The sequence below is a fragment of the Lonchura striata genome, chromosome 14 (genome assembly GCF_050655825.1).
Source record: "Lonchura striata isolate lonStrDom1 chromosome 14, ASM5065582v1, whole genome shotgun sequence".
Taxonomy (NCBI): domain Eukaryota; kingdom Metazoa; phylum Chordata; class Aves; order Passeriformes; family Estrildidae; genus Lonchura; species Lonchura striata.
Window position 1 is genome coordinate 1,015,334 of NC_140716.1, and position 14,667 is coordinate 1,030,000.

The 14,667-nt window shown below is 59.8% G+C and overlaps 1 protein-coding gene across 6 annotated transcripts in view; it reads right to left on the reverse strand.

The window, feature by feature from the left end:
- Nucleotides 1–14,667, reverse strand: part of PRKCB (protein kinase C beta) — an 89,619-nt gene that overhangs the window by 21,976 nt on the left and 52,976 nt on the right. For all 6 annotated transcript variants that reach the window (XR_014958497.1, XM_085592018.1, XM_085592020.1 and 3 more), the window contains 8 exons: nucleotides 11,665–11,821; nucleotides 11,182–11,316; nucleotides 9,452–9,548; nucleotides 8,438–8,584; nucleotides 6,400–6,573; nucleotides 3,067–3,158; nucleotides 2,211–2,273; nucleotides 706–844 (listed from right to left, as the gene is read on the reverse strand). Coding sequence is in view for 5 of the 6 variants with exons in the window: in XM_085592018.1 (XP_085448144.1) it covers nucleotides 706–844; nucleotides 2,211–2,273; nucleotides 3,067–3,158; nucleotides 6,400–6,573; nucleotides 8,438–8,584; nucleotides 9,452–9,548; nucleotides 11,182–11,316; nucleotides 11,665–11,821 (1,004 nt within the window). In the remaining variant the exon portion in view is untranslated. The remainder of the gene's footprint in view (nucleotides 1–705; nucleotides 845–2,210; nucleotides 2,274–3,066; nucleotides 3,159–6,399; nucleotides 6,574–8,437; nucleotides 8,585–9,451; nucleotides 9,549–11,181; nucleotides 11,317–11,664; nucleotides 11,822–14,667) is intronic.

Genomic DNA, 14,667 nt, shown 5'->3' on the forward strand with positions numbered 1-14,667 from the left:
CAAAATCATTTTGTGGGGATCTAGAGCCATGGATGGGGAGCCTCTCCCCATTGGACACACGGCCCCTCACTGCCAACAGCGAGGTGGAGAGACCTAAGGATTCCCACTCCACATGAAAATATTATCCACTGACACCTCCCTGTTGCTCACTGGTCGTGGTGTGCTGACCCTTCTATCACACAGAGTGAGGGGCAGAGCTGAGCTCCTGCGTTTGTCCTTCCCAGGTCAAGGGAGCAGCCTGCAGTGGGTCTGAGCGTGCCAAGGACAGAGCAGGCACAGAGCTGGCAGCAGGGAGGGCACGGGAGAAGCCCCAGAGAGGGAAAGCACACGGCAGGGAGGGCATGGGAGAAGCCCCAGAGGGAAAGCACACGGCAGGGAGGGCACGGGAGAAGCCCCAGAGGGAAAGCACACGGCAGGGAGGGCACGGGAGAAGCCCCAGAGGGAAAGCACACGGCAGGGAGGGCAGCACGAGGCTGGGCTGCCCTTTGAGGTGGAAGCAGGACACGGCACAACAGGGAGGCAGATCCAGCATCCCCGTTCCCTCAGGGGGATGTGGGGATGCACAGTGCCGGGGGCAGGAACTCTGCGGGCTGATGGAGAATTCCTGACACCCCTGTCCAAGCAGGAAAGCTGCCCAGAGCGAGGTCACCCCTCAAAGGGCAGGAGCAGCGGGAGCACGGGGCTCATCGGCCGCTCTGTCCCTACCTCGGGCGCGATGTAGTCCGGGGTGCCACAGAAGGTCTTGGTGGTCACCCCGTCCCAGATGTTCTCCTTGCACATGCCAAAGTCGGCGATCTTTATGTGTCCCTCGCTGTCCAGCATCACATTGTCCAGCTTCAGGTCTCTGCAGGGTGAGAGCAGAGCCGTGACCCGGTGCAGAGCCCTGCAGGGCTGGGCCGTGCCCGCCCCACACCCCGGCCCTTTGTAGGAAAATATTCGGGGAAACGAGTGAAAATAACCCAGAGGTCTGTCAGGATGGAGTGCTGATTTGACTTTTAACCCACAGCAATGCTGTGCTGGGCACAGCGCTTTGAAGAGAGCGATGGAAAGCACTCATCTGGCAGGAGACCGATTTAATTGATTTTTTTCTTTCACTCCTGTGAAAATCAAAGTGCACTTGGAGCTCTCGTGGCGGAGAAGCACCTACTCAGCACAAGTCCCTGCCTCACCTGAGCTGTGTTTGCCTCTGATCCTCAGCCCAGAACAGCTGTTTGTGGTACCCAAGCCCCAGGAGCTCCTCTCCTTTGCCCAAACTGTTGAGGTGGATCCAACCTCAGATCCCCGGATCCGGATCCCAGCCCGGAGCTCCAGAGGTGGATGCTCCAGCCTCAAGGACACTTGTGTAGCAAACACTGGGATTTTGGTGCAGTTTAGCCGTTCCTGCTGGGTTCAAGGCTGTATTTTCTAATTCTCGTGTCAGTGCTCAGAGCCCTGACAGGCCTGAGGCAGACAGACATGAGCTGGGATTCGGATCTGGAGGAGGGAAGGAAGAGGAGCCACTGGGGACCAGCAGACCCAGAATCTCTCCATAGCAGCTGACAGCAAAAACCAGCCCTCACGTCAAGTTTGTTCCACTTCTTTCATCTTTAGCATCTCCTGACTCCAGCAGCACTGTTGGCATCTCCCTTCCCGGAGCCCTTAATGGGATCTGACACTCATTAGGATGCTCTGCTCCGCCCTGGGCTCTGGGAACTCTCCCAGGCAGGGAAGAGTGCTGCTTTCAGAGCTGGAGCAGCAGCCCGTGAGCCTGGTCCCACCCCTGGCAGTGACCCAGCTGCCTCCGGGCGCTGGGATCACGCTGGGAACCGCAGAGAAGCCTCAGTGGCTGGAGCAGAAGTGACAGAGCGGCACCGGCCAGGGGCAGTGGTAAGAGAGCAGTGCCCTGCAGCCAAATTCGGGGCTGGGAGCTGCTCCAGGTGCCAGGGAGCATTTGTGCTGTGTGGAGAGGAACACAGGGAACAGGATAGAACCAGAGCTGCCTTCCCACGGAGCGGGGTAAAGCAGGAACCTCCCCCAAGCAGGGGCACCCCACGGGTGCACGGCTGGCTCAGTGATCCCACAGGTCTTCTCCAGCCTTAAGGATCCTGCCATTCCACCCGTGGGCAGCTGCCAGAGCCCAGCCGTGGCACGGGCAGGGAGAGCCCCGGGCTGGGGCAGGGCAGGAGCCCGGAGCAGAGCTCTGGAGAGGGGAGGGAGGGAGAGGAACCTACCGATAAATGATGCCTTTGCTCTGCAGGAAGAAGAGCCCGATGGCTATTTCTGCTGCGTAGAATCTGGAAGAGGAGGTTTAAAAGGAAGACTGATAATGAAAGGAGATAAATGAACAGCTTCCCAGTCGGGTGGCAGCGAAGGAAAGGCGTCAGGCAGATGTGACCGAAGGATAGGGCAGCCAGGGCAGGGAAATGCCAGGGGAGGCTCACAGGGGAGGCCCCGAGGCAGCCGGAGCTGGCAGCGGGCAGCGATGCCACCGGGCTGCTGGGGGCTGTCACTTCTGGCTGCCCAAATTAAACCGGAGCCACGGCTGCTCCTCCCGACACGCTGGCTGTGGCTCAGACATCCCTGCCACGCTGCCCGTGGGCACAGTCCGGGTCTGAGGGCTCTGCCAGACACCCGCTCAGCCCACCAGGCTCTGCTCAGCACTCCTGGGTTTGCTGGCAGCATCTGGAGGCTCTCAGGAATGCGTCCTGCTCTGCCCAGCTCTCAAGGAGCAGGAGCCAAGAGCCCCCAGTTAACACTCGGGGTGGCCACCCTGGCAGAGGAGCCGAACCCTGCCTCGTCCCCTGGGGAAGGACAGGCAGGGCAGAGGCCTGGTGGCTCCCAGGAAGCCTCCACACCTCCCTGCCTCGTGCCTTTATCTACCTGCGTTTATCTATTTAGCTCAATTCCTCATACAATGCGCCCCAAGGGTGAGGTGGAGGCACCAGCATCAGACAGAGAATTCTTCTGCATCCTCCCACTCCTGATTCCTGCCCAGGAGCTGCACTGCAAAGCCTGGGACTCTGTTTCCACCCCTGTGACACAGGTGCATCCCACACCTACCGCAGAGGTGCCAGACCCTGCACTTACACAGCGTGGGGCTCCTTGAACCTCCCGACCTGCTGGATCTGGTACATCAGGTCCCCGCCGTTCACGTATTCCATCACAAAATACAAGCGATCCTGAGGGAAGAAAAACGGGCAATTAGCACGGGATTACCAGAGCAGGGAACCTGCCCCAGGGGACTGCTGCAGTCTGTCGCTCCAGGGAAACACAGACACCATCCCTGTCCTCCCTCGGGCTGCAGGGCTGCTGTCCAGCAAGCACCAATTCCTTGGGGACGCTCAGGACTGCAGCTCTGCCCCTCCGCAGACAGATCCACTGGAGAGGGCAGGAGGAAGAATCCCTAAACCAGAGCTTTTTCACTTCCCAGGAGTACGTTTGCTCTTCTTGGCAGAAGCCATTTCCAGTGCTGTCCTGCAGGGCCCTGCTGGCATTTCCCCAGGCTCTCCAGGGCTTCAGCCAAGGGATGCACGGAGACACGGGCACTTCCCATGGGGACCAAACTGCATCCACAGCCACCAGGGCTCGGCCATGCCCAGGAGGGTGTGGGACACTCCAGCCCTCTGCCAGGAGGGCAGGGCCGGGGCTGCACAGGTCTGCAGGGGACCCCTGCTCGAGCTGGGGGGCAGGAGGGAGCTCCAGCCTCTCCCCACTCCTTCCAGCCCGGGCTGAGGCATCTGGCCACATTCACAGCGGGTTAAGGGACCCAGAGGAGGCCATGGAGCTGCTCCCAGGGCTGGATCCAGGCTGGGAATGTTCAGCTGGGCAAGAGGAGGCTCCAGGGAGAGCTCAGAGCCCTGCCAGGGCCTGCAGGGGCTCCAGGAGAGCTGCAGAGGGACTGGGGACAAGGATGGAGGGACACGGGCACTCCATGCAGGAGAGCCCAGCGCCAACGCCAGGATGCCACATCCGAGCTGGGAGGGAGGGAAGGGAAGGGAAGGGAAGGGAAGGGAAGGGAAGGGAAGAAGGAAGGACATGGCAGCTGGAGCGCTGCAGGAGCTGCAGACTGGCAGCATTACAGAACAAAACATTTCCCAGTGCTCCTTTCCTCCTTGAATAAGCCCAGGAAGGGCAGGGAGCCCACGAGAGGTGCAGCTGGGGCACTGCCATAACCAGGGCTGAGGGGAAACCCGCGGGGCATTTCCCAGCCTGGCAGTGCCCAGCAGAGGATCCTGGCTCAGCAGCTGCTGCCCCAGCACAGCCCCCCAGCCGTGGGGCAGCCCCAGGGGATGGAGCACAGCAGCACTGGGGCAATGGGGCTGTGTACAACACTGGCACTGACGGGATGGAGAGGGGAATTTGGCTTTTCACTGCCTGGGGACTGGGGAGCACCCCTGAGTGCAGCACAGCCCTGGCAGGGCCGGCCAGCCCCGGGCAGCCACGTGTGCCAATGTCACCTTGAGCAGGCACGGCCACGGCAGCGCCGCTCGCTGCAGCTGCCTCCTAAATATATCGATCTGCTCCAGGGAGGAAGAGCATTCAAAGGACGGGCTCTTGAAGCAGCCAGCTGAGCTCTAAAAGCAGGACTGAGCTCTCCTCCCCTGGGTGGGGAAGGGAGCGCCGGTGCCCCGCAGAGCCGTGCCCAAGGCAGGCAGAGGCTGGGCTGCCCACGGGGACGGGCACCGAGCTGTCCTGGCTCTGCCCGTGCCAAGGCTGGAGCACCCAAACCCGCTGAGCAGCAGCACAGCATGCAGATGGAAACCCACTGCAGAGCCTGGCACCGAGCTGGCGACACTGCCCCGGCCCCGGGCAGCCAGGATGGCACTGCCAGGGCTCCTCTCAGTGCCTCTTTGATTAACTGCTCCATCCCCTGCCTGACTGCAGCCGGGAGCAAGAGGCAGAGCCAGACAACAGCCACGCTCCCCATCCACCCCTTACTAGATATTAGGGAGAGATTCCTCCCTGGCAGGGTGGGCAGGCCTGGCACAGGTGCCCAGAGCAGCTGGGGCTGCCCCTGGATCCCTGGCAGTGCCCAAGGCCAGGCTGGACAGGGCTGGGAGCAGCCTGGCACAGTGGGAGGTGTCCCTGCCCATGGGTGATCCTCAAGGTCCCTTGCAACCCAAACCATGCCAGGATTCTGTGATTTCTCATCTCAGCGTGGCTGTGGCTGCTGTGCCCTTCACTGCCGTGCCCAGAGGTCACAGCAGAGGCCCGGCTCACCTGGGGACCCCCAGGGACCCCCAGACCAGCCCCCTCCCAGAGCCTGGGGCCTCTTAGAGCACCTCCAGCCCCAGGCAGGAGCTCTCTCCTTGCTCATCCTGCCTTTTCCTTTGGAGGCAGATTTGGGGCTTTTCTCTCTCCTGGAGCCGCTGAGCCAACAGCCCCGGTGCAGAATTGTGCTCTGGACTGTGCTCCCAGAAATCAAAGTGCTTTGTGCCAGCGTTTGATAATGCAGCCTGCTATACATTTTGATTACCTTACAAATACGATTACTATTAAGCCACTATAGGTCTGGCAGGAATAATCTCACGTCAGATGCCAGGGAGACGCTGTGTGGAATAGCTGCTCCTGCCACACTCTGATTGCTGCGCTGCAAAGCCGGGCCGCAGGCTTTAAATGCACTCAATGTGCTTGGTAAATGAAATTTCTGGGACAATATTAAAACGTAATCCTCCTGGAAAGCATTGTCACCGTTCAAAGGACTCTGCTGATTCCCTCTGCTGGCTCCACTGACTGCACCTGGGCATTCTCATTCACAGGCTGCTGGAGGGCCGGGCAGGGATTGCATTATTGCATTAAAGGTGCCCGTCCCCCTCTCCACTCCTGACTCACGCAAACCCAGTCACACAGCCACGGAAAAGTGGATTTCCTGCAGTTTGGTCTGGGTTTCTCCCTTTGCTCAGGGCTTTGCTGAGGGGAATGAGTCTGGGAAGAGTGCAGCACTTTGCTGCTGAGCCATAAGGGATGCTGCGGGCTGGGACGTCACCTCCAAAGTCAGCAGCACTCCCTGGTGAGCACACCTCAGCTGCAGCTGCTGTGCACGACACTGCCATGGCACACACCCACATTTTGGCCCCGGAGCCACTTTTGCCAGTGAACTGGGCAAGGTGTGAGGCTGCCAAGGCAGAGAACACACAATTGCTTTGGCAAGCGCAGAGATATATACAGAGAACAGAAAATCCTGGAATGGCTTGGGGTGGAAGGGACCTTAAATGCCACCCAGTGCCACCCCTGCCATGGGCAGGGACCCCTCCCACTCCCCCAGGTCACTCCAAGCCCCGTCCAGCCTGGCCTGACACCATTCCAAGCCATCTCTCGAAGTGGCAGGCTCCCACCCGGGGTCCCAGCCCAGGGTCCCAGCCCGGGGTCCCAGCCCAGGGTCCCAGCCCAGGCAGCCCCAGCAGGGGCAGCAGCCCTTACCATGGTCTGGAAGCAGGAGTGGAGCTGGGTCAGGAACGGAGGCTTCCCCGAGAGCGCCAGCACGCGCTTCTCCACCATGGTGCACTCCACGTCGTCGTCCTGGATCACCACGTCCTTCTTCAGGATCTTCACAGCGTACAGCTCGTCCGTGCCCTTCCTCTCGGCCAGCATCACCTGCACGAGGCACCGGGCACGTTCCACTTTCCTCTGTTTATACCACAGCAGAGCAAACCCAGGCAGGCTGTGCCAAGCCTCTCCTGCCGTGGCAGCGTCTCCCTGCCGGTGCCAGCCCCGTGCCGGGCAGCCCCGGGCGGCAGGGATCGCGTGCTGGGCTGGGCACGCCGGGGCAGGGGCACACAGCCCGCGCCCCTTCTCCAGGCAGAGGCGCTTTCCAGCCGGGCCTGGCCCGGGGCCTCGTGTGCAGGCTGCATTCCCCTTCACTGGGTGCTGGGGCGGAAAGAGGCTGGTGCTTAGCTTGATTTATCCCTGTAATACAGACTATTTGTTTGGGAATGATCCAGCACAAGGACTGGAGGGTTCTGAGCGCAGAGAAAGCGAGTTTGGCAGGCTCCAGCGAGGCCGGCGTGCTGCTCCTGGCCCTGGCCAGCAAATCCTGAGCAAAGCTGAGCTCCTGGGGCCAAAGGGTTAACAGAGACAGACAGAGGCTCCTCAGACACCCAGGCTGTGCCCAGGAGCTCTCCCGGCCGGCAGGGACTGGCACAGGCAGCCGGGCACAGGAGCAGTGCCAGCCCTGGGAGGGAAGGACACGGTGCCGCCTCGGATGGGGACGGCAGGGCCAGGGACACTGGGCACAGCTGGGCACAGCTGGGCTGGGGAGCCAGGCAGCTCCCCCTGCTCCCGGCACCTCTGCCCAGCCCCTCCCGAACATCTGGCACCGCTGGCACGCCCGGAGGCGGGCACGGAGCCGTGGCACCCGGGGGTGCCCGGGCAGCAGGGATGCCTGGGGGAGCGCAGGCACACGTGAGGGCGAGGCTGCATCTGCCAGAGAAACCAACGTGCTGGTTTAATTAGCGCTAATTAGCATATTTCTAACACTCTGTTCCAGGAACAGTTTCTGCCACACATTCCCTTACGTAAGGCCGAGCCGGCCGAGGGTTTGCTGCTCGTGTTTGTCAAACCAAGGCAGGGGCACGGCACCAGCACAGCGGCTCCAGATGCCAGCGCTGCCCGGGCAGGGATGGGGCTGGCAGGGAGGGGACGGGGACATTTCTGCCAGACAGCAGCACGGCCACGAGCACGGGGCTGTCCTGCCAGCCCATGGCACGGGGACCACGCCGAGCTCAGGGCCGAGGCTCTGGGCACTGCCAGGGCCTCCCCAGAGGTTCCCTGCCTGCCACAAACGCTTCCCCGGAGCTCTGAGAGGGAGACAATGCCCATGGAGAAGCCAGGACCTCCCAGAGCTCCAAGGCCAGCAGAAGGCTGGGGAGGAAGGGATGGAAGGGATGGGACCTTCCAGAGCTCCAGAGCCAGGCTGGGAAGGAGGGGATGCTCCTGCTGCACCCCTGTGCTCAGGGGAGCATCCCTGCACACCCTCCCCACCTCTGCTCCCTGCCTGAGGAAGGAGCCTGCAGGCACAGCAATATTCCCTGCAATTAAGGCAACTCACTGATGCCAGTGGGGCTGGGCCAGCCCTCCCACCAGCAAACACTGCAGCAGAGCCCCAGCGTTCCCTGGAGCACTGGGACCCCCAGTGGAAATCAAGAGACTTGGCAAGACCCCAAGAAAAATGAAGGCTCCGAGGCACATAATTACCAGGAGAATGAAATTCTGTTACTGCTCACAACCGGTCTGGGAAGTTAATTAAAATGTTCCCATGTACTTGTAATTATTGGAGGAGAAGAAAACACCAACCAAACGAAAAAGAGCTTTAAAGACACATCCCCTGCTTCCCAAAAGGATGGAGTCTGTGCTGGTCCCATCAGACATCTCTGGTGATCCCTGTGCCCACCAGTGCTCCCAGTCCCCCACCAGTGCTCCCAGTGCCCCGGAGTGTTCAGTGCAGGCACTGGGAGCTCACCTTGCCAAAGCTCCCTTTGCCCAGCACCATCAGGAAGTTGAAATCCGAGAGCTTCATGCGGTCCCGGCTGCCGTTGTTGTCCAGTTTGGAAATGGCATTTCTGGTCTTCTCATCCGCAGCCTTGGAGCCCGTCCCGATCTTGGCTCTCTGCAAAGGTGAGGGGAGGGAAACTTCACTGGGGGCAGCAGGGAGAACGGGCATTATAGACCCAGGGGTGCTCCCAAAATCCCACCCCAGCAGCTCTGTCCCAGCTCAGAACCCACCCTGAGCGCTGGGAGCCTTTGCCATGGGCCTGGTGGGGACAGCACCAAGAAAGGCACTGGAGGAGTCACCAGTCCTGGCACATGGCACTGCTCTGCTGCTTCCCAGTTAACCTCTGCCAGGGCAACTGGGAGTCCCCTGTGCCCGTGGCCACCCCTGTGCCCATGGCCACCCCTGTGCCCATGGTCACCCTGTGCCCATGGTCACCCCTGTGCCCATGCCATGCTGCCCCACACCGTGCCCAGGGCTAGAGGAGCTCCTCTGGGGCAGAGCCTGCCCGTGGCTCTTCCTCACCAGGGGAGGGGCAGCACGAACACACCCAGGTAACCGGGGGGCTCATCCAGCCCACCCCCGCTACTGCCCCGTGAGCCTCTGTGACTGCACCCGGCACCGCAGGGAAGCACAGGGGGAGCCACGAATCCCTTTGGGACAGCCCAGACAGACTGACAGCCCTGACTGACAGACAGCTGCTGCTGCCCTGACAGACAGACACACAGCCTCCTGCCCTGACAGACAGACACACAGACACACAGCCTCCTGCCGTGACAGACTGACAGACAGACAGACAGACAGACAGACACACAGACACACAGACACACAGACACACAGACACACAGACACACAGACACACAGCCTCCTGCCCTGACACACAGACACACACACACACAGACAGACACACAGCCTCCTGCCCTGGTGGCACGGCAGGCCGGCAGGCAGCGTGGAGAGCCCCGGGAGCAAGGAAAAGCAACTCACCTCGAATTTCTGCCTCAGCTCCTCGTTGCCTTCCTCGCCCTCGGGAGGCACGGGCACGTTGAAGTACTCGCCCTCCTCCTGGCTGAGCAGCTTGAACCTGGGCCAGAGAGAACGTGGGCCAGGGCTGAGGGGGCAGCACAGCTCTGCCTCAGTGTCCCCGCGCCCCGGGACCCTGCCCAGCTCAGCAGAGCCCCCAGACCCTCTCCCTGGCAAGCCCCAGTCGCCCAGTGGCCAGGGGGATGTTTTGGGGTCCCTCTCTGTCCTGGGGACCCCCAGAGCTGGGCAGTGCTGTGGTGGGCACACAGCACTGCTGCCAGAGCAGTCCTGAGCCCAGAGCCACCGACAGACTCGAGTTTCCTGTGAGCCACGGGCACATCGCCCCTTCCGTCACTGCCCGCGGGGACAGCACGGGCTGGCACTGCCAACTACTGGAAATGCAGCTGAACCTGGGGGGAAGAAATGGTGATGTTTGATCCTAGTTCAGAAGGCTGAATGATTTCTTTATTATTATAAATGTGCTATAATACATTAATAGACTATTTAAATGGGATACTAAAACTACAAACCTACTTTTCTAACTCCCAAATCTAACTCACAACTCCTGACCCTCTCTGAGAGTGCAGCCCCAAGTGGGTTGGACTGGATTGGATTGGATTGGATTGGATTGGATTGGATTGGATTGGATTGGATTGGGTTGGCCACCAGGCTCAAACAATCCTCACCAGAATCCAGCCCAGCAATCACCCCAGGGAAACAATTCTCCAAACATATTCCACATGGGAAAACAAGGAGCAGAAATGGAAGTTGTTTTCTCTTTCTTTCCTCTGTGCTCCTCTATGAAAACTCCTGAGGGAGAGGAGAAAGTGCCTGGCACAGCCAAGCCCAGCACACAGACAGGATGCTCCTCCAAAGGAGGAGAAAAGCTTAAGCAGCAATTACCAAAACCAAGGGAACCCCACCCAGGTGCCAGAGTTCCACCCTGCATGGGCACAGATGTGCAGCCAGGCTGGATCCTGGCTGGGTGTGCCCAGGACAAAGCCCTGCCCAGCACAGGCTCTGCCTGCCAGCTGCTTCCCTGCATTAACTGCAGCTGTTGCATCTGAAACACGGCTCAGGGCTCCAAAGTCTCTACAGACCCCTGACATTTCCTGTTCGTGCTCTTTGCCTGGCTCTGCACATGGACACCACAGAATGAAGAGAGCTGAACCAACATATTTTGGGGTAAGAGCCTCTTTTGGAAATCTTTGCCATCTCCTGATGTTCCTCCCCTTCACAGCCTGCTTACCTCTGAGCTAGCCTAGGATATTTTTGGGGCTGTGCAGGGGGGGAACGTCAGGCACCCACCCCACCCAGTTCCTCTACACTGCCCAAGGCCCCCAGAGCCAGCCCGTGCTGGGCACTCAGCCTGGCAGCCCTGGTGCCACACACACACCCCATGGCAGCCCTGGTGCCACTCAGACACCCCATGGCAGCCGCAGAGGTGCCACTCAGACACCCCATGGCAGCCCTGGTACCACTCAGACACCCCATGGCAGCCGCAGAGGTGCCACACAGACTCCCCATGGCAGCCCTGGTACCACTCAGACACCCCATGGCAGCCGCAGAGGTGCAGCAGCCCCTCCAGGAGCTGGGCCGGGTGCCCGGGGCAGGGGGGCTGAGGGGCTGCCCCGGTGCCATCTGCAGGCTGGGCTGCTCTGTGCCCGCGGCGGTGGCCAAAAGGCACCTCTCACCATCCATCCACTCCTGCCTTCTGCAGCTCGGAGATGCCGAAGGACAGGGAGCCCATGAAGTCGTTCCTGCTGGTCAGATCCCAGTCCCAGATCTCCACGGACAGCCGCCTGTCCTTGTCTGCCTCCTTCAGCTGGCTGCAAGAGAGGAGGAAGGGAGGGCTTCACCCTGAGCTGTGCCCCACCACCGTGCCCCCCTGCCCAAGGGATGCCAGGGGAGGGGATGGTCCTCAGGGCCTGCTGAGGTCTCCAGCACTGATTTCCAAGGCACACCCCATCCACAGGCAGCTCCTGCCCGGACACACTCTGCTCTCAGCAGGGTCAGGGCAGAGGTTTGGGTGCTTCTGTGTCACAGAACAAAAAGTCACTTCTCAGTGGAACCAGCTCAATGCCTCTGAATAATTACATCACAGCAAACAAAGTCCCGTTCATTCTTGGTGCTGAGAAAATTACCTTTACCAATTGAAACGTTTTCCTCGTACTTACAATTTAAATGTCTCGTTCCACTCAGGATTCAGGGAGCACTTGATAGTTTTGGTCTTCTGTTTGCTTTCGTTTTTGGGGTCGGGGATGAGTTTCAGCTTCACGTAGGGATCTGACAAGCCGTTAGGGTCCATAGGAACTAGGTTTTTAGCATCTCTTACTGGGGAAGAGAAAAAGGATTAAATTCAGTATTCCAGCTATAAAAATACCCAACAACTGACAACTTCCCCGTGTGCCAAGAGTAAGTGTGAAAATAGTGATTAAAAGCAGAATTAAACTGGATCTGTGCAGACATGGGCATTACATGAAGAACGACATAATTAACGCAGCTCTGGCGGATGGGGGAGGCTGCAGGGTCGACTCGGGGGATTATTTTTACTTTCTGACAGGCTGATTTGTTGTTTGCTCTCGGCTTTAAGCACTTTAAAGCTGATTTGTTTCCTCTGGCCCCTTGGGAAGCAGGATTGCTCTGATGGGTGGGGGCCGGAGCTTTCCTGGAGGAGTGGGAGCAGCGATGGAGGGAGGTGGGCTGGGGGCAGGAGCCCGGAGCACCCCAGCAGCGGGCACATCCCGCTGCCCCCGGGTCTCCAGGGGTCTGGCGATGCCCACGGGCTCCAGCACTCGCCCACGGGGCGGCACAGCCCAGCTCGGGGCAGGGCGGGCAGAGCCAGCCTGAGGTGGCTCCGCTGCCCAGAGTGGATTGCAGCTCGGGCAGGGGAAACACAGCCAGGCTGGGCCCAGCCTCATCTCCCAGAGTACATCCAGAAGGGTCTGGCTGCAGCAGGAGGATCTGATCTTCCCCAGGCTGGGCAGGATTTCAGAGGTGGGAAGGCTGACGGGCCATAACCTGAGGAAAAGCTGTTTGCAGGAGCCCAGAGCAGAGCCCCCTGCCCAGGGGTCAGGCACAGAGGGTCCTGCCTGAAACCCCAGCACGTCCCACCAGCAGCTCTGCTGTGAGGCTCACGGGGCTCAGCTTCACCCTCACCCCACCAGGAGGAGGAGGAGGAGGAGGAGGAGGAGGAGGAGGGAACCTCAGCACCACAGGATGGCCCAAGGCACCTTCAGGCTCACAAGAGTCAAACCAATTGCCCAGTGCCCAGCTCACCAGTAAGGGATTTCTGATGAGGCTGGGAACCAGAGCGCTTTGAAAAGCAAATTAATTCCCCAAAATCTGCCATCTATTGCTGTCCTCCCGAAGCACTGCCCAATTTCCAGCTCCATGGAATCGAACTGGTAGCCAAAATTCAACTCTGCATTTATAAAGGAGCTCATTTATCAAACGTGACAGCCCTGAGCAGCCTGTGAGACCAGAGAGCTGTGGGCGTGCTGCCCCATCCAGGACAGCTGGGGATGCTGCCAGGATCAGCCCTGGGGTGCTTTGGGTGGAAGGGACCCCCCAGCCCCCCCAGTGCCACCCTGTGCCCCCAGTGCTGGCAGGGCGAGGGGAGCGATGCTCCCAGTGCCCTGCTGAGCCCTGCACACCCCACCCCGAGCTCGTCCTGCCTCCTGTCACCTTCCTGCCTTCAAAACCCCGATGAAAAGGTGTCCTCAGTGTCCCTGCAGCTCGGGGAGCCCAGGGACGGCCCATGGGCAGGACTGCTGTGCTCCCAGGATTTCCCCGGGTGTCACTTAGGGCTGCCAGAGCCATTCAGAGATTTTCTCTGAGCCATCGGTGAGAAGCTATCACAAGCTTTGCAGGATAAATTCAAATCTCATTCACCCGGCCCTGCAGTGCAGAGTGGTGGCACCTCCTGGCACTGCCCCCTGAGCCCCCAGGACGTGCCAGCAGCTCGCCCTGCCCGTGCCCTGAGCCCTCTGTGGCACCTCCCTGGCACCAGGGCAGGGCACTGGGGTGTCCTCGCTGCTGACCCAGCCCTGCCCTGGAACAGAAGCACCGAGGGCCCCCCATGTGAGGCGGGGCTGGAGGGGCTCTGGGCTGTCTGGGGGTCCCCTCGCTGGGAGGGGGCACAGGGGATGCCACAGCCGTGTGGCACTGTCCCAGAGGCAGCACAGCTCTGCAGACCCTGGACTGCCCCGTGTTGTTCACTTGGTGCCCTTCGCTTCTCCGAGGCACTGAGAGGCCGTCCTGGCCCTCGCACTTAATCAGTTTATGCCCTGAAGCATGAGATTTGATTACCTCGTGTCATTATCTCAGCGTGCAGACCTCCAGCTTTCATTAATGGGAATAATTTTATCTGTTCGTTTAAAAAAACCAAAATGCTTCTGCTTGACCTTAAGAAACTTCCTGACTTTTCAAGCAGAAATCCACAACTAAGTGAAGGAGGAAAGGAGACCTGGAGCAGCACAACAGCGGAACCTCCCGGCAGGGAGAATGCTCCTCGCCAACATCCCTGGCAGTTATTTGACACTTAAATCTGATGGAAAATAGTTTCATATCTCTCATATCCTGACAGTTTTGTGCATCATTAAGAAGCAGTAACATCATTATTAACAGTGATGAGTAAGACTATGATGATTGCTTTTAAGGCAAGTCCTAAATCCTCTGGGCTCCAAGCGTGGCCAGGGAGGTGCCACAGAGGGCTCAGGGCACGGGCAGGGCGAGCTGCTGGCACGTCCTGGGGGCTCAGGGGGCAGTGCCAGGAGGTGCCACCACTCTGCACTGCAGGGCCGGGTGAATGAGATTTGAATTTATCTGCAAAGCTTGTGATAGCTTCTCACCAATGGTTCAGAGAAAATCTCTGAATGGCTCTGGCAGTAAATGCAGAGTTGGGGGGAGACACCCTGTGGAAAACGTGGAAATCGTGGGGGCAGATCAGTCTGCAGAGCTCGAAGCAGCATGGAGGTCAGAGCAGGAGCCAAAGTGACCCCAGCAGATAAATCCCTGGCCAAAGTGACCCCAGCAGGTGATTTGCTAAACTGCCAGTGGGGTTCTCCCTGATGGGAAATGAAAAGCAAGCCCACAAAACCCACTCCTGTCCCACTCTCCCGTGGGTTGCCACGTCCTGCCCCTCCTCTCTGAGCTGCTCAGAGCAGGAATTCCTCTGC